The 19,586-nt window shown below is 35.3% G+C and overlaps 2 protein-coding genes across 2 annotated transcripts; one reads left to right on the plus strand and one right to left on the minus strand.

The window, feature by feature from the left end:
* The first annotated feature begins 4,920 nt into the window (after positions 1 to 4,920).
* On the plus strand, positions 4,921 to 7,118 carry LOC101740234 (uncharacterized). Its single transcript, XM_012691677.4, has 3 exons — positions 4,921 to 5,352; positions 5,489 to 5,645; positions 6,577 to 7,118. Exons 1-3 carry the CDS (start codon positions 5,156 to 5,158, stop codon positions 7,003 to 7,005), a joined length of 783 nt encoding a protein of 260 aa, XP_012547131.1. The 5' UTR covers positions 4,921 to 5,155; the 3' UTR covers positions 7,006 to 7,118.
* Positions 5,354 to 7,729, minus strand: LOC119629408 (putative nuclease HARBI1). Its single transcript, XM_038015164.2, has 2 exons — positions 7,143 to 7,729; positions 5,354 to 6,511 (listed from the first exon to the last, which is right to left on the minus strand). Exons 1-2 carry the CDS (start codon positions 7,596 to 7,598, stop codon positions 5,735 to 5,737), a joined length of 1,233 nt encoding a protein of 410 aa, XP_037871092.1. The 5' UTR covers positions 7,599 to 7,729; the 3' UTR covers positions 5,354 to 5,734.
* Between the last annotated feature and the right edge of the window lie 11,857 nt (positions 7,730 to 19,586).

Below are 19,586 nucleotides of genomic sequence, written 5' to 3' on the forward strand. Positions count from 1 at the left end.
CGCAACGTGTTTAGTCTAAAACTACAAATGGAAATTTCATTGTTATATAAATGTATTTCGGTAATGGAACAAGTTGCTGCCTGAAATTTAATTCAGTTAATGGAATTTAATTGGGCGGGTATGTACGAATTAGGGTTTTGCGCGAAAATCTTCCTGTGAATCTTGGTATAAATATGTGACGTTATTAATTAGCTAGAGGAAATTGCCTTAGTTTAATCCTTATTGAATGTGTATGGTTGTAATACTCTTTTAAGCATCAGCATGAAAATTATAAAGTATTCGATTCGTTGGAAATATTAATAATGAAATTAAAATATATTTTTTATTTTACAGATTATTTATTGCCATTGTGGGCAGACGAGCTTACGATCTCCACCTGATGGTAAATTTTTACTGGCTTTCATGTACATCAGCAATACCAGAGGCACAGCTAACCTGCTATCTACTCATGAGGAGTCTAATATATTATCTTCTAAGAAAGAATTGTAAAAGTGCTCGGGGAACACGGTGAAGGGAAATTCCAGAGTCAGATGAAGAAGATCTAATGAAAAGAGATGGAAATGTATCTTGGATGAACAATATCTCGAGTATTAACCAATTGAAAAGGCTTAGCCACACAAGGTGCTGAATATAGAACAAATTTAACATAAACGTGTTTCCAGAATGTAACAGACATTTCAATGCCAGTTCCGGAAGACAGTTACGAAAAGGTCTGTTATTTAAATAACATCGACACAGAGAAGTACTAGATTCGATTTACACTTCAACAAATAGACATAGATCCTAATTAATAGAAATAGACATAGATCCTAATTAATAGATTCGCAAAGCTAACATCATATTCTTACCAATTTATAACTCTTAAGGCAGTCCTCTGATTTACTAAGATTTAAGGTATTTGGAGGCATAAGATCTGATATTGAAGCCTTTTTTAATTTTAATTTGAGAATTAACGAATAGTACTTTTAAAATTTTAGCTGCTCTGAGATTTTTTTAATTTGGTGCAACTATTCAAGTAGTATGTATTTGTAAGTACATCTTTGTTCATTAAATTACAATTCACAGCTTGAGACGTTCTGGTCTTTGGGAAGAAAAAGTGAAATATGCAATTACGAATCCGTTTTCAAGCTATTTCATATTCAAGATCTATGATGTAAAATTCAGGTTAAATGTAATTTGATTTAAAAGTGATGAAGCTATTGAGTGTTTTTGCCAGTTAGTGTACCTACTCTTTTTTGGACGATTCCAGTAATATTAATCTTTGTAATTTGTGGTGAAGGAAGGGTCAAGTCTGCACGTGATATATGAATAGAAAAGCCCTTTCTTTGTCCTCGTTAGATAACCGCCGAGGATTCGTATTGTCGCTTTAATACATTAATCATTAAAATTACTCTGAGGTCAGTTTGACCCGAGCTGAAATGTTTTTCAAGCAGAAAATTTTTGGAGTGTCGTAATTTTAAGGGTTCGTTTGTTTTAAAAGTACAGTATTCAAATGTTTTGTAGATACGCTGGAGAGGTTCAATGAATTGAATAAGTAAAAGTGTTTTTATTTGGCCAGATGATATTCTTGTTTATTGCTAACTACCTCCGTATTCTGTATCAGAACCTGTTCTGTAGTATCAGAATACTGGGGCGGAACAACAAGATTTTTGTTAATAAATGACAAGAGTGTTTTGAAACTACTTTGAATATGTGAAATACCGGTGCAATTCTAATTTTGTGTTAAATATATTAGTATATTAGAAAATATTATCTATATTATATGCCATGGTTTGTATTAAGCGTAGAAATACACTACCGTCTACACATGACTATTGTGATGGAGTAAAAACCACAAAGCTACACACACAGTTGGATGGAGAAGGTCATACCAATGCTACGCTGTTCCCTCGAAGCTAAAACTAAAGGCTATATCGGACATGCTCGATATATAAATAAATAAGGGATTTGATTTTAATGGAGGACATACTGAAACTACCACATTCTACAGAACTTTAGCTTGTAGTACTGGTGCATTGCAAATGAAATAGTCAAAATGCTACATCAAAAATTTGTTAGGTGGTCGAGTTTCTACTCTATTAATCATTTTATATTTGAAAGTATTTTTAAATTGACGTAGACAGGATAATAATAGTATTGAATGATCATCGGCATCTGTAGACATTGGAAGACGCCATCCAACTTCCAATGTTAAATTAGTTGGTCAAATTTGAGGAACGAACTCTGGCCCATCTAATAATTTAAAATGGTTACCGGGTCCTATGGACATAACAAAATGAAACTTGCCGCTCACCTTGGGACAGTCTGAGTGCTCTGAGAAATTATTTGAGATGATTCCATCATCTCGTTTTTACTATCGCACCGCGCACCACCGGAGTAGAGCTTATCCATACTACCTGGAGCCACTGCGTTTATCACAGTGCGTTTCCAGAGATCTTTTTTGCCACGTACTATCCGGCTTTGGAATGAGCTCCCCTCCGCGGTGATTCCCGAGCGCTATGACTTGTCCTTCTTGATACGAGGCTTGTGAAAGGTACTCAACGGTAGGCAGCGGCTTGGCTCTGCCACTGGCATTGCTCAAGTGCATGGGCGACGGTAACCACTCACCATCAGGTAGTCATTCTCGTCTGCCTACAAGGGCAATAAAAAAATACACGAGGTTGAAGTCTCAATTGTATTACTTTCTCAATTGTATATACTTATGTATAACTTTGACTGCCTGGGTGGTGCACTAGTTAGCGGTTCCGACTATTGCGTCGAGGGTCGTGGGTTATAACATCGGACAAACGTTCGTGTGATAGATATGTTTTTTTGTTCTTTGTGTGGGTGTTTATTATTTATGTAGGTACATATATTGTATGTTTAATGTCAGTTTCTGGTAACTATAACATAGGGAATCCTAATTTGGGATCGCTAGACCATTGCGTGATTTGTTAAAAAAAAGTGATGATATTCTAAGCAGAAACTATACAGCCTGCTATTCTGGAAACTTAAAAGGTAAAGGATTTTATCAAAGTACGATAAGTCTTCTAAATATTGATTATTTTTTAAATTATTATGTTTATCTGAGACACGTGTGTCAGACAGCGAAGAATAATATCCTTCTGCTTATTTATTTGGTATCTCAATTTCCAGTTGAACGAAGCTTTTTCTTGTGGGGGATCAAAGTTCACGGCCCATGTAGCAATCAATAGGTATACAGCTTGATGTATTCGTGACCATTCAATGATGTCGAGTTTTATTTCTTCTGGAAATATTTTGTTATGTTAGATTAAAAAAAACATAAAGTGGAGAAAAGGGGATGGCCCATTTTAGGCCCAAAGCGGACAATAGATTATAGAAAAAATACTTAGTGCATTAATTTTGTCATTAATAAATATGCATTTACTTTCTTGCAAATAAGCGCCACTACATTTTACAATAAGTAGTTTAAAAAAAGTAACTCTATTGAAAAAACAAGGATTTTTATTTTTGCGGGAAAAATATTGCCAGCTTCAAAACCTTTTACGTATAAAGTAAATATTTTGAGTATATAAATAAAACATATAAATAAATCATTTTAAGTATTATCATTAATCAATCGATTTTAATGAATTTTATGCACATAAAATAACATCGAAGACATACCCATTGGACTTTAACTTGTAACTATACTTGAGACCTTAGAACTTATATCTCAAGGTGGGTGGCGCATTTACGTTGTAGATGTATGTGGGCTCGAGTAACCACTTAGCAACACCAGGGTGGCTGTGAGCTCGTCCACCCATCTAAGCAATAAAAAAAACTTTACTAGTATTGTTATTTAAATATGTACAACTAAAACAAAAACATAAAAAATAATGTATACTCTTAAAAAAAAATTAATATATAAATCAATTATCGGTTATTTAAAAAAATTATCGATATATGAATTTCGTGTAATTATGTTTCTGTATACTGACAACACTGAATTTAATCTGACTGACTGACACTTCGCTTGCTGCTTGTGGTGTTGTGCTTGCGTACAAAATGGATGTGTTTTGATTTTTCTTCGATTTATTTTACTTTTATCAATAACGTTTCATACTACGACTAAAAAACATTGTGTGAATTGTGGTTTTACCCTGACCGAGATTTAAAACCGTGTATATGCTCTCCTTTGCTATTTTTAGATGATACTAATTGTGTATGAAGATGAAGAAAATATAGATATTTAAAGAATTAAGTGTGTTTTTATACCCTATTGGATAAAAATACATTAGGAACATCTTAAACATTAAGAAAAGAAAAGTTCTTGAAGTATCTCACAATCCGACACTTATTTATATAGAAAATTAACCTCAAAACGAGTTTTTATTTTTATTAATTTTTTTATAATAGTGGCGTCAATTTCAATATATTTTTTAGATATCCAATACATTTAAGAATTTGAATCAGTACATTTTTATAGTAATATTTGATGTCCATCTTGGGCCTAGCACACTATGGAGAGTGGGCAATCCCCTTTATATATAGTTTTAAAAATTGCTTGTTCTAAATTAATTAAACCATAGGTTTAATTCAAGTCAACGTATATATTTTATTCGATATAATATTTATTGCGTTTACTTGAGATATTGCATCTAGTGGGAAAAAAATCTTTCCAAATTTTCACCACGGCGGTGCGCTGGTTCTATATTTTTGGAAGGAAGCTTTTGCGGGGGCGAGTATCGCTAAAAGATGAACAAAAAGAGGGGCTGACCGAGGCTAGGTTATGAGGAGTAGACGTACCTGCCAACTCGTCGCTAGCTTCTTGCAGGCTGCAGAATTCAACGGACGTGATTGCTGGACGACGCGTAATGGCGGCGGCTGGCCTGACGACTTGACACGGCACTCCACTAAATTGTTTGTTCATAAAACTGGTATACCACTCGCGCAACGACGATTATGATCGTCAGTAAAGCCTTGTTCGCACTTGGCGAGTATTTTAGTCGAGTACCGAGTAATTTAGTAGCTAAATGTGTCTGAACACCAAAAATTTAGTCGAGTAGGTTAGTAAATAATTTAGTCAAGTCAATCCATTTTGTTCTATTTTTTCGGGCGAGTAGCGCCTCCCACCACGCGTCCTTGCTCACTGGCTCACTGACTAAACAAGTCCGAACCTGTTGATTAGTCGAGTTCATTAGTAGCCACAAAAATGACGTTTCGCTGGAGCGAAGAAACATCTTTAAAATTTGTTTCCAAATATGTACACCATGAATGCTTGTGGAATATTAAGTCCCCGCATTATAAAAACAAGCAAATGAAACTATCCGCATATTTAGATTTAGAAAATACTATGAATATACCCGGATTTGGTGAAAAGGAAATTAAATTGAAAATTAAAAACATCAGGTTAGTGCATAATTTTATTATTTTAAGTATTTGAAAAGCATATTTATTACTATGATACAATAAGCTCTTAATTATTATTACTACCTATTGTTTTGAGAAGTAGTTTTACCTAACGAGATCCATTCCTTTATTATAGATCGACTTACTCGCAGGAGTTAAAAAAAATAAAGGACTCCAAAAGTTCAGGCGCTGGGACCGACACGATTTATATTCCTTCTGTAAAATGGTTCAGTTTATTGGATGCATCCCTTCGAAACTTAACCTCAACACTGACACAAAGTGAAAGTAATTTGGTAAGTACCTATCTAGCTACTTATACACATTATTAAAATATAATAATTATATTATTAATTAGACTGTAGTATTGGTAGGCCGGTAGTTTTCAATGTATCATTCTTGCCTGCCAAGGGATAGATCCGCTTCCGACAAAATAATTTGCATATTTCTCCCGACGATTTATAGACCTTTGGGATGAACGATTACTTAAAGAAATAGGTATTGGTTGCATTCCGAGAGATTGTGGCTCATTTCTCCAATTACCAGGAACGCTAGTTCCTGCTTCAAAATGTTCTGAGTCTACTGTGTATTCATACTGTCTGTTCTGTAATTTTGTTTGTCGGAGCCAATTATGTAAAGCGCAACAGGTTTTTACTATCTTAACAACTTTTTCAGGACTATAAGGCATCGGTTTCTCAAACACTCTGAATCTGGCAGCCAGTATACCGAAGGCATTTTCGACTATTCTTCTAGCCCGAGACAAACGATAATTAAAAATTTTTTGCTGTAGCGTTAATCGATTTCCTGGAAAAGGTTTTAATAAATATTCTTTCAAGGGAAATGCATTGTCGCCAACTAAGACATGACCCTCTGGTAGAACACCGTTTTCTAATTCTTCGTACAAACTACAGTTACGAAATACGCCTCCATCAGAAACCCTTCCATTACACCCAACGTCTATGTAACTAAAGCAATATTTGTGATCAACAACAGCCATTAAGACAATGCTGTTTGTCTCTTTGTAATTGTAGTATAAACTTCCTGATTCAGGGGGTGCCTTAATGACGACATGTTTGCCGTCGATTGCTCCACAACACCCTGGAAAGTTCCACTGTTCTCGAAAACCATTTTCAATTATTTTCCAGTCTGTAAAAGTGGGAATCTGAAAAAAAAAATTATGTTCATGAGTATCTTTGATATTATGTAATTGCATTTTGTTTGTTTCAGGCTTCGAATAGGTCACACACTAATGATGCAGATACTGAGGAAAACAGTCCTGTAGTGGATACTTTTCGTAATCCTACACCTCCTCCACCTCCGACAAAAAAGAGGAAAATCGCCCAGCTCTCGAGCATGGTTGGCCAATTAAAAGAAATAATTCATAGTAATAATTCTACAGTCGAAGAAAATGAGTTTGAGGTCTTCGGTAAACACGTCGGTCTTCAACTGAAATCTTTACCCTTACTATTGGCATTAGAAGCACAGGAACAAATTCAACTTTATATAAATAGAATTCGTCGCCAGCATATTCAAAATGAATCTGTACAAAACAGAACGCCACAGTCATCTTTTGCTACTGGATCACCACATAGCGATTCTTCAATATATTTTAATGACACCAGTACATATAATTTGGAAGAGCAAGCAACTGAATGAAAAAGAACGCTAACGTTGACAATCAAAAGTGATGGAGCAAACAAAATACTTATATTAAAATGCCTAAAAATATTAAAAATTATTCTCTTAATAAATAAATATTTTATAATAAATCTGTTACAGTTATTTAATCTTACCTTGATAAATTCCATTAATGATTCATAAATTGCTTCACAAACTTCGATGATGAATTCGGAAATAGTTGATTTTCCGAGTCTAAATATATGTGTGAGTGATCTTAAACTACATCCAGTAGCAAGAAAGTATAGAACTACTTGTAATTTTGTAATTGCAGGAATCGCACTTCTCAAATGGGTATCTTTACGCTGAATTTGAGAGTGTATTTTCGTTAATAGAAAATTCACACAACTTTCGGACATTCTCAAACTATCGAAGTATTCTTTGGGATCTTCGAATGCTAATTCCTTCAGAAGACAATTAGTAGCTCCTAGTTTATCTCTTCTATCGATCCATTTTCGTACCCATAATTTCTTTTTCTGAATCACAGAAATTTCCTCATCCACCTCTTCTAAAATAGACATTACGATTAGCTTAATCAGTTTATTCACTCTATTGCGTTGCAGCCTGTTCATGTTGCAAAACACCACTCACTTGTGTACTCTACTGGACCGTAATGCGAACGATTTCTGTGCAGTAGCAAGTAGTTTAGCTACTAAATTACTCGGTACTCGACTAAAATACTCGCCAAGTGCGAACAAGGCTTAAGAGCTCGTAATTTAATAGAAAATTAATAAAAGTCCATAAAAAAATTTAGGTAAAAAAACAAGCGGCGTGTACAATGCGCGCGGTGCGGTCGGCGATAGTGTTCTTTTTTTTTACTTTTGCTTTTATGTTTTTTTTTTTTATAACTGGCCATACGATAGATTTTTTGTCTACTCTCATAAAAAAGAACTAGCATCCATATTACATTTATAAAAAATTAAATTTCACATAGATTATAAAAATAAAAATCAAACAATAACAACAATATCCGAATAGAATAAAAATCTATGTCATAAGAGTGATTACCGATTTTACGAATAATAATGTGGTTACTGGGAAGGCAGTTGGAAAGAGACTAAGAGGCCGCAGCCCAATTAGATAGGAGGACCAAATTCGCTTTATTCGCAACACCAAAGAGCATGCTGCTCTCTATGATGCCAAGAATTGACACAGATGGAGGAGTATCATCAAAAAGAAATTAATCTCTCATCAGGGGAATCGCATACCTCAGTAATGAGAAAGCCGATGCAAGGAGGAGGGAGGAGTTGTTTAAGCAAGTAAAATTAAGTATATTATTTACATGTTTGAACTACTTTGTAGCATAGTGATAAATATTATTGAATGTAAACTGAAGTATCGCTATATTCGCTAAACAGTTGTCTAAAAGAGTACAATTTTAACAATAAAATCGTTCTTTGAAAATGTCTTTATACTGATTGTTCTGACCTAGAATAATATGGTAATGAAGCAATGAAATAAATACCACGTAACTATACTTTCATATGCAAATATAATAAATTAGTTCAAAAAAAAACTAAAAAAATATGCTTTTATAGAAAATCCAACTAAAAAATAGAAAATAAATTTTAATAAATTTAAATTAAAAATAGTGTAAGAAAAAATGATTTTATTGTAAAAATATTTTTTTAGTTTTTTTAAACTATTATTAATTTTTCATTTTTTAGTTGAATTTCACGACCCTCAGTATTGAGGAAACCGAAGCAAGAAGATGATGTTGAATTTCAGTTTTTTCAAAATTTTTATTTTCATTTTTTTTTTAAATGTAAAATCGTCATCGGTCCTTAATAAGTATACCAAATTTCGAGTTAATCCGGAGTTTTGAAGGGGGCCAAAATCATGTTCAAAGATTCCGTTACATACTAACATACGTCTGAAGCTAATAAAAGCGTATTAAAAAGGTTTACACTCTAGTCTTTTGAGGAGTTATAAGATCATAAGATTTTTCTTATGTTGTTTACTCAGTCTTTAAATTTCAATACGAAATTTGATTAATGTAGAACGTAGTAGCACGCGTTCATAAATATTACCTGTAAACATTTTTCTTACTGGGGTGTCTTATAACAATCGCTAACAATATTCCATTATTTATTGATTACGGAAAGGAAGCGAGCTGAAAAGGTGCGAAAAGTTATTGTTTGCCGAAATTAGCTGTCTTCAGGATTGATGTATTATTTTCGTTACAGAAAAAGGCTGTTTTTATCTCCTAGGTAAATTTCTGTTTTGAATTTAGTGGTGTCGTAAATTGTACATAGGTTAGGTAGGTATACATATATAGGATACAGGTACCCTAGTCATTATTGTCCATAGACATAATTCCACGAGCAATAAAGGATAGGCTTCCTGTATATTCGCATAGAGCATTGCGACTGTGCCAGTGTTCGAATCCCACGGACAGTTCCCGGTTTTTGCAATTAAATATTTTTAGCGGTAGACAGCGGCTTGGCTCTGCCCCTGGCATTGCTGACCTCCATGAGCGACGGTAACCACTTACCATCAGGTGGTTACTGGTGGTAGAGCCCCTTGTGAGTCCGCACGCTTATGTACCACTTCCCTGCCTATTTCTGCCGTGAAGCAGTAATGCGTTTCGGTTTGAAGGGTGGGGCAGCCGTTGTAACTATACTTGAGACCTTAGAACTTATATCTCAAGGTGGGTGGCGCATTTACGTTGTAGATGTCTATGGGCTCCAGTAACCACTTAACACCAGGTGGGCTGTGAGCTCGTCCACCCATGTAAGCAATAATAAAAAATGAAACCCGCAAAAATTACAATTTTCGTTATTACTAATAGTGAAGCGTCATAAGAGTCCGCACGGGTAGGTACCACCTTGCCGTGAAGCAACGCGTTTCAATTTGAAGGATGGGGTTCCCGTTGTACTCTAAAAACTTATAACTCATTCGTACCTCAAATTGGATGGCGGCATTTATGTTGCTCATGTCTATGGGCTTCGGATACCACTTAAAAGCAGATGGGCCGTGAACTCTTCGTGTATCTAAACAACACAAAAAAGGTACTATATCACCTACTGTATAAACTGTGACTATATAATTAAGGTTTCTGTCAATGGCGGATCCAGGGGGGGGTCATGGGGGTCATGACCACCCCCTGAGCTGGTTCCAGGACTTAGATGGACCACTAATTGAATATAATGACTTTATTTATATATTTTGTCACCATACAGATTTTATGTAACTACATACCTTCAATATTTAATTAATTTAATATAATATAATATAATAACTTTGTATAATGGCAAACGTTTGGGAACGAACGCATCTAAATTTGACTATGTGACCCCCTCCTGGCGCCAAAGCTGGATCCGCCCTTGGTTTCTGTGATGTATTAATAATGTTTTATTTTTCAATCTAAATAATTCCACATTGAAACTAGAGTTACTCACATGATGAAAAGGCCAAATTACTTTACACTCGCGAGGCATAAAGAGGCTCCGTTGAAAATTGTTAGAAAGCAAAAAGTATTCAAGTTTCCTTGAAGTTTTTCCGAAGCCTTACTTGTTCAAGATGTCGTGTATTATTCGAATAAAAACTCGTGACATTATGTGGCTTGACGTTTGCCAATACATTTCAGATGGTAAATCAAATCCAGTGGTAGAGGATTTTTAAGTGTATATGCGGGTGATTTCTCAGTTTACTGTAATGTTTATATTCAAAAGTCAATGAAACACGGACATATCACACTACGAACACCACTGTTTTGTAGTAACAGCTTCTGTAACCATTGCACGATCGCTATGTGACAAAAATAACAACAATAGTAGAACTCACCCATACTCACATCACAAGTAATTACACTAAAGCATTGTTTTTGAAAATATTCTTCCTTCATCTATAATGCCTAGTTACATCGAAATAAAAGAGTTTACGAGGCATCTTACAGTTCATAGATACTTCACTGCCTTCGAGATGGTTAAAACCGAAGGTACACTAAATGTGTTCGAACCTTTTCAATTTCAAACCACTAAACTACCTAAACTACCCTTCAACTAAAAACTATGTTAAATATCATTGAAGCTCCAGCGCTACTTTGCCAGAATTGTATAATCTATACTAATATATAAATCTACAGTGGTTTTTACGGATGTTCCGTTATAACAAACTACTGAACCATGCATCCGATTAACTTGAAACTTGGTATCCATGTAGAAAATACACGTGCTTAATAGGCTAATATTTACATGAATGTTGGACTCCCTGCAGCAGTTGCGGGGGCGTTAATGATGAGAATCTTTGTGGGGGTGAGAAATAGTAGTGTTAATTTTAAATACCCAGCGAAGCGGACGGGTACTGCTAATAAACTATAAAAAGTGAAAAATAAATATATTAGTATCGATAATGACTATATTAATGCATCTATTGAAAAACTTTTTACTGGTGGAAGGACCTCTTATGAGTCCGCGCGGCTAGGTACCACCACCCTGCCTATTTCTGCCGTGAAGCAGTAATGCGTTTCCGTTTGAAGGGTGGGGCAGCCGTTGTAACTATACTTGAAACCTTAGAACTTATATCTCAAGGTGGGTGGCGCATTTACGTTGTAGATGTCTATGGGCTCCAGTAACCACTTAACACCAGGTGGGCTGTGAGCTCGTCCAACCATCTAAGCAATAAATAAATAAAAACCAATGAAAATCCAACAAACAATAAATTCATTACGTTGGACTAGTTTCAATAATAATAAGAAGAAAAACAATTCAAAAGCAAATCGTGAAAGTTAATTGGATTCAATAAATCCAGCAAGCCCATTGAAGGGTAAAGCATTATCACAATGTATCGAGTAAATACGAACAACGCTAAAACTCAATGGGTCTGTTCGTTGTTTGAAAACAGAAGGAAAAAAATCACAAAGAAAGAATCCAATTAAACAAATTGATAGATCGTAGTTCCAATGCGGAGATCGTTTTCGCACAGGGACGTAATCAGGAAAAAAAAGAATTCTAATACTTAGGCAATTATTATCTTGCTTAGTTCACTTCAATTTTTCACCCTCACCGCGTCTAAGTAAAAACTTGACACAGTAAGTACCATACATCAGTCAGGTTTTTATTGTTTTTTTTTATTGCTTGATGTGTGGACGAGCTCACAGCCCATCTGGTGTTAAGTGGTTACTGGAGCCCATAGACATCTATAACATAAATGCACCACCCACCTTGAGATATAAGTTGTGAGGTCTCAAGGCTGCCCCACCCTTCAAACCGAAACGCGTTACTGCTTCACGGCAGAAATAAGCAGGGTGGTGGTACCTACCCGCGCGGACTCACAAAAGGTCCTACCACCAGTAGCTATGATGTATTTAGAATGAATTTTCTGAGTAATAGTCTAAGTTTGAAATTTCTTATATTTGTATTATAAAACGCTCAGAATCAGCGACCTACGATACGACAGCTGCAGACTTCGCATTTCATTACAGTGCTAAAACTTAACACCTTGAACTGGTTACGGCCCTGTTAAGGATCGCTACCATTCTTTGAGTCGCTTTGTGATCGGCACATCTTCGGCTATCAATCTGCGTACAAAGGGTTCCTTGGAACCTTTGTGATTGTATCATCAAACACTACAATCGCATTACATTGCTTTTCAATGTTTAAGTTTCACGATGGTTCTTGAAGACTATATAGCTAACAACTGCCACCCTTTATCCAAAACCTTTTATATATTTATCACAAAAATACTCAAATTGCTAATATTTTACTCTCTGCGCTTTTAATCCACAAAATACTACAAAAATTAATTATTTGAACAATACTTTTGTTCAGCATTTACAAAAAAATATCGGCTATATCAATATCAAAATTATCACGCATCGCATATTCAATATTACGAATATTGTCATAACCATATGCTAATGCATAATCGTACCAAATATTCAAAACCATGAACAACAAAATCACATAACACATACCTAGTAAGTTATGATTGTTTATGAATCACTTTCATTGATTATCAGATTGCACCCCATTTCAGTTTGGAGTTTTTCATGTGGAAGCCTCATTCCCGTGAACATATTTCAAGAGGGTGCAAATCTACCGATCGGGGTGGCTGTATCGAAAAACATACAGTAACATGTGTCGCTAGCAATATCACCAAATTACCCTTACTGCTGACGGCCCTGTACGTGATCTTTAGGCGATGAAACTTGCGGAAATCTCGCTCAGAAAACAATACAGAATTTAAACATAGTTATAAATAGATACATATTGAGTTTTAAAACATGAAAGTAGCAACGTTTGTAGCCTTACGTCAGTGAACTCTGAAAGTATTTTATTTGCATACAAAACACAAAAAAAATATTGTTTTATTCATATTATTAGAATTCGGTGTTAAAGTTAAAATGATTCCAAAGTGCCCATAGAGGGGTATGTGAATAAAAAACACTTTGATTTTAATGACTTATGTAGTGTATTTTTTATATAGCTTAGATGGGTGGACGACCTCACGGTCGACCTGATGTTAAGTGGTTACCGGAGCCCATAGACATCTACAACGTAAATGCTGCCACCTAACTTGAGATATGAGTTCTAAGGTCTCAGTGTTTACAGTACAACGGCTGCCCTACCCTTCGAACCGAAACGCATTATTACTTCACGGCAGAAATAGGCAGGGTGGTATCTTCCCCACAATACGTTCTACCACTAGTAAATCAATTTCATTTTAGGTACTAGTTGTACATTATCCAAAATTAATAGCGGACTACAAATTTCAAAGCGGCTCATTGCGATTGTAATCATCGCTAAAAATGACGCACTTATTAACACGTACTATACTAAAAATTCCGTGCAGTGGTTATTAACCAAAAAAAAAGTTTCGACTTTCGTTGCGAACGTTATATGATTAAATAAGTATACAATGTAAATAATCTACAAATATATATATTTTAACTAAATAAAATGTCGTTCTTCAAATTATCAATTATTGTACAGGCTAGAGAAACGCAAATTCAGTCAGTCTTCATGTCATGTCATGTCATGTGTATTCTTTCATATGATTATTATACCATTATTCTAATCTATATAATTATTTAAAAATGAATTGCTGTTCGTTAGTCTCGCTAAAACTTGAGAGCGGCTGGACTTGTCTAATTTTGGTCTTGAATTATTTGTGGAAGTCCAGAGAAGATTTAAAAGGTAGATAAATATGAAAATGCTCAGAATTAAATAAAAATAACAATTTTGGTTTTCCTTTGATGTGTCTCCCGTCGGACGGATTCCTTTTGTTTGTTTTAAGTTTATTTTATACAAAAGTTTAGGTATTTTATTTATCGATTGAGGCACTACGAAGTCTGCCTGGTCAGCTAGTATTTTATAAATATGTCTTGACTTTAAAACAAATTTTGTATTTAAAACAAAAAATCACCTTTTGTTAGCGTTAACTTAATTAATATTAAATATCGACACAAGGCATTACCATTCCGGGTTTCACTTATAACAGAACTCGGTAAGCCCACATTTTTTTTCTTACCAAAAAGTAATTTTTTCCCGAACATCAATCTTGCTTGAAGGGAAAACTTTGTGAAATGAGTTCAAACGTTTTCCCGCAAAATCCTGATGCCGACATTTTAAACATTCTTTTCTTTTCTTGTAGGTACGGAGAATTCTATGAAACTTTACAGAAGTAAGTACGAACTTTCAAAAATTTCAAATCTTCGTTAGGGGTTGGGTAGTACGAAAGTAAAGTCTTCTTAACAACCAGTCAACATTACATTCATTTAATATAAAGACAAACTTAAGTACTAACATTGAAGTTAATACCATTAGATTTGATTTAAATGAAACTAGTTGAGCACAGTTCATTGAACTCGCTGCTTATTTATCAAAAGATGGTAGTTACTAAATTTAGTCATTATCGAACAAGTAAAACAGAAGATAAGCTTTGTAGATATTGTGGCATGTTAGTGATGAATGAGAGAGAATTTTCGCGATATGTTCGTGAATTATACATATACATAGACATACATAGACATAGATAGACATTTACTGGTGGTAAGACGTCTTGTAAGTATGCACGGGTACCAGCACCCTGCCTATTTCTGCCAAGAACCCGGTAATGCGTTTCGGTTTAAAAGTCGGAGTAACCGTTGTACTTTTAAAACTAAGACCTCTGAACTCATGTCTGAAGGTGGGTGGTGGTTTACGTTGTAGATGTCTATTAACTCCGGTAACCATTTAACACCAGGTAGGCCGGGAGGTCGTCCACTCATCTAAATAATAAATAAAAGAAGATAATACATAAGGCACAATCGAACGAATGCAATCCCTTAACAATTTAAGTCTATTTAAATTGCAAACATTAATAATAATAATAATTATTATATATCTATTTCAGTAAAGAGACCATACATTTCGTAAGTAAATATTACTCATACTTAATCTATGTTAGTAACTTAAAAACCTAAAATACAATATATTTTTTTACATTTGTTTAAAAAAAAAACTCAATGTAATATTTAGGTACAAAATTAACCACTAGATTGAACTGTTAGTGCAACTCTAACCAAATGAATTCACGTACATCTTATCACGTAAGGTTTAGTTTTTCAATAATTCAAAGTAGAATTCAAAGTAATGTGGGGGAATGTTCAATGCGTTAGTGAGAAAGTGGGGCAAACCTTGACAAATGTGTGACACCTCGCGACGTTACCAAAATGCTATCTCTCGGATTGTGTCAGTTACGCCGGCGTCTTTTTGATTTACAACATTCGAAAGCAATATTCCACGCACGCATGTTACAAAATAGTGTATTTTTATGAATAAATTTAGAGCTGTTTTATTTATTTATGACTAGCTGACCCGGCAGACTTCGTAGTGCCTTAATCTATAAATAAAATACCTAAACTTTTATATAAAAGAAACTTAAAACAAACAAAAGGAATCCGGCCGACGATCAAAGGAAAACCAAAATTGTTATTTTTATTTAATTCCGAGCATTTTCATATTAATCTACATTTTAAGCCTTCTCTGGACTTCCACAAATAATTCAAGACCAAAGTTAGCCAAATCGGTCCAGCCGTTCTCGAGTTTTAGCGAGACTAACGAACAGCAATTCATTTTTATATATATATAGATTTAGAGTTGTTTTATTTATCTATGATTCTTTCAACGCCTTAAATCTGAAACGAAATTTAATACACCTCGTCGGTATCTTCAATGCGATAGGCTAAGCAATACCTAGATTTCTCTCTCTGTGACTTAAATTCGATTTGGTGTAAGAAAAAGATGAATATAATATACCTATATATCTAAGATGTCCCTAAGCTGTCATCCTAACCACATAGACGCCTAGTCTCTAGTCCCTAGTTCCTAGTCCCTAGTAATAGAAGTGAAAGCCTAAAATATATCGTACAAATTAATAACGCAGTGGTCTTCAAAAGCTACCGTTGGGGTTCTAGCTTAACACAGACGAGTGTAACCTTAACAATACCGATAGCTTATTAGTGCTTCAATACAAATTAAATATGTATTGTATTTGAAGCCGTCGTGGCCTAACGGATAAGACGTCCGGTGCATTCGTGTTGAAGCGATGCACCGGCGTTCGAATCCCGCAGGCGGGTACCAATTTTTCTAATGAAATACGTACTCAACAAATGTTCACGATTGACTTCCACGGTGAAGGAATAACATCTTGTAATAAAAATGAAAACCCGCAAAATTATAATTTGCGTAATTACTGGTGGTAGGGCCTCTTGTGAGTCCGCGCGGTTGGGTACCACCACCCTGCCTATTTCTGCCGTGAAGCAGTAATGCGTTTCGGTTTGAAGGGTGGGGCAGCCGTTGTAACTATGCTTGAGACCTTAGACTTGTATCTCAAGGTGGGTGGCGCATTTTACGTTGTGGATGTCTATGGGCTCCAGTAACTACTTAACACCAGGTGGGCTGTGAGCTCGTCCATCGATCTAAGCAATAAAAAAAAAAAAAAAAAATGTTTTCTATGTGGTTTGAAATTATAGGAATACAATACCTATATAATATATTTTGTACCAATTTCGACATACTGATTATAGAACACGTATAGTACTAGAACGCTTGACAGCGGAAGAAATACATCTCAATAATAAAGATAAATTCATGACTACGTAATAAATTGCATTGGACATAATAATATGTTTATTTCATTTTGTTAAAATTTTATTATCTGAACACTTTGTCAAGTTTTATTTAAATATTAATCGAGTTTTGTTGTACATTTTCCCGCTTTTTTTTTTAAATCTGTAGTAAACTAAACTCACATTTTATTTTTTTGATACGATTAGGTAACCCTTTATAGAATACATACCACTTAAATAGTTCCTTTTCTAACATGATCTTTTTATATGAATAATAAAAGCAAACAAACACTTGTATCTGAAAGCTATTTGCATTTAATTAAAGATCAAATTGGTAAATTTACGTTTTCGTTTATAAACTTTTACTTACGTTTACTGGTGGTAGGACCTCATGTGAGTCCGCACGGGTAGGTACCACCACCCCGCCTATTTCTGCCGTGACGCAGTAATGCGTTTCAGTTTGAAGGGTGGGGCAGCCGTTGTAACTATACTGAGACCTTAGAACTGATATCTCAAGGTGGTTGGCGCATTTTGCATTGTAAGCGTCTATGGGCTCCAGTAACCACTTCACACCAGGTGGGCTGTAAGCTCGTCCACCCATATAAGCAAAAAAAAAAAAAACTTGCAAATGATAAAATCTTAAAATCTTTATGATACTGTTTATATTACTATTTCAAATCCTATTTAGAGAGCATAAAAATAGTTGAGTAATTAGCAAAGTATGAGACAATGGGCTCTTCCAGGAAAACCTAATAACATGTTGTAACGAGTTCTGGGCTGGCGGCGTGACGTGCCGGGAAAACTTGAGCGTTTTTCGGGCTAATTAACCATACAACTTTTGTACGAAACAGAACCTCGAAATGTGCCAACGGACTCCAAGCAAATACAAACATTACGTGTCTGAATTGTGTAATAGTTCTATGAAACTCACAATTCACCCTTCACAGAATATTTTTCGTGCATCAAATTTAATACCAGACGTGTAGATAAAGTATCGATCATTTTATACGAAACTGACTTTGAGGAGACAGATGAGCTACGGTTTTTATCTTAAATTATTTCCTGTAAAACTGAAAACGATAATTACACACCGGGGGACAAGTCGCATACGTCCTCAAACTAAGATTGCCTTCTACTATGGGAACTGGAGACTGATATAGATATTGTTTAAACTATAGATATTAAGCATTCGATTATTGATATTAAACACACAGACGAAGAGCAAACAAAGCTGTTCATGACACGAACGTTTGCCCCAAGTGGGAATCAAACCCACGACCTTCGGACTAATAATCAAGATAACCAACTAACGCACCGCTGAGACATTATCATCATCATCATTTCAGCTTATAACTCTCCAAGCTTCTCCAATGGCTCTCTCTCCAGTGCGACCGGTCCATTGGCACCTGCATCCAACATGACTCAGCAATTTTCGATCCATCTGGTAGGTGGCCGTCCCACACTGCGCTTGCCAGTACGTGGTCTCCACTCGAGAATCTTTTCGCCCCATCGACCATCCAATCTTCGTGGTATATAGCTTGCCGCCTGCCCATTGCCACTTCAGGTTGCTAATCGTAAGGGCTATGTCACCAACATTGATTCTTCTACGGATCTCCTCATTTCTGATTTATATATTTATTTTTCTGCTTGCTTCGGTTTCCTCAATACTGAGGGTCGTGACCACCTCCTTACAACAAGAGTTTATTCCGGATCATTCCACGCCACTTGCCTCTGTCTGCCGCCGAGTGTAGAGCATCTTGAAATGTGGTGTCGAAGGTAGTGCGGATCTGGTCAGTTTTTATAGAATCAGATAAATACGCAATCGTGCCACTGGGGCGTATTTATAGCACGCACGTATACGAGTCTGACCTATTGTAGTCGTAGTAGTAGTAGTAGTAGTAGAAAAATAGTGCACACAATTGAGAAGTCAGGTTGAAATTTTCCATCTGCTCATCTAAACAAATTAAAACGCTAAAATAACAATAAAATTAATATGTACTTTAAATAATTGATAATATAATCAATCAATAAGTATAGTACCGTTGATGGTACTATGTTAGAAATCTTCACTCAAGCTAAAATTAGATGAATAGCTTAGAAACGTATAGATGTCAAATATATTTACAGAGAGTTATTCCTATTTCTTTAATTTGTACTATAATTACCATATTCAATGCGTTATACGACTATAGAGCTATTTAGCTCAGTTCCTTAAAAATATTTAATTACAATACAATACTTACGTTTCCTTATGAAAACAACATGGTCAACAAATGGTCTCGGAGGGGAGTGATGTGGCGGGTAGCCATCATACAACGCAGGATATTTGACGGATGCCTAAATCTCGCTTACGACATTGTCAAGATAAGCTCCCACATATACAAGTTCCGAACAACAACATTCGGACCGTCGGTCTACCGAGCAAATATCACCCGCTCAGTGGAAGATCTTCCCCTTTGTCGTTTAGCCTCCCAAAAAGGTATACAAAATATTATAAGAGCGATAC

Source organism: Bombyx mori, chromosome 13 (genome assembly GCF_030269925.1).
Source record: "Bombyx mori chromosome 13, ASM3026992v2".
Lineage (NCBI taxonomy): Eukaryota > Metazoa > Arthropoda > Insecta > Lepidoptera > Bombycidae > Bombyx > Bombyx mori.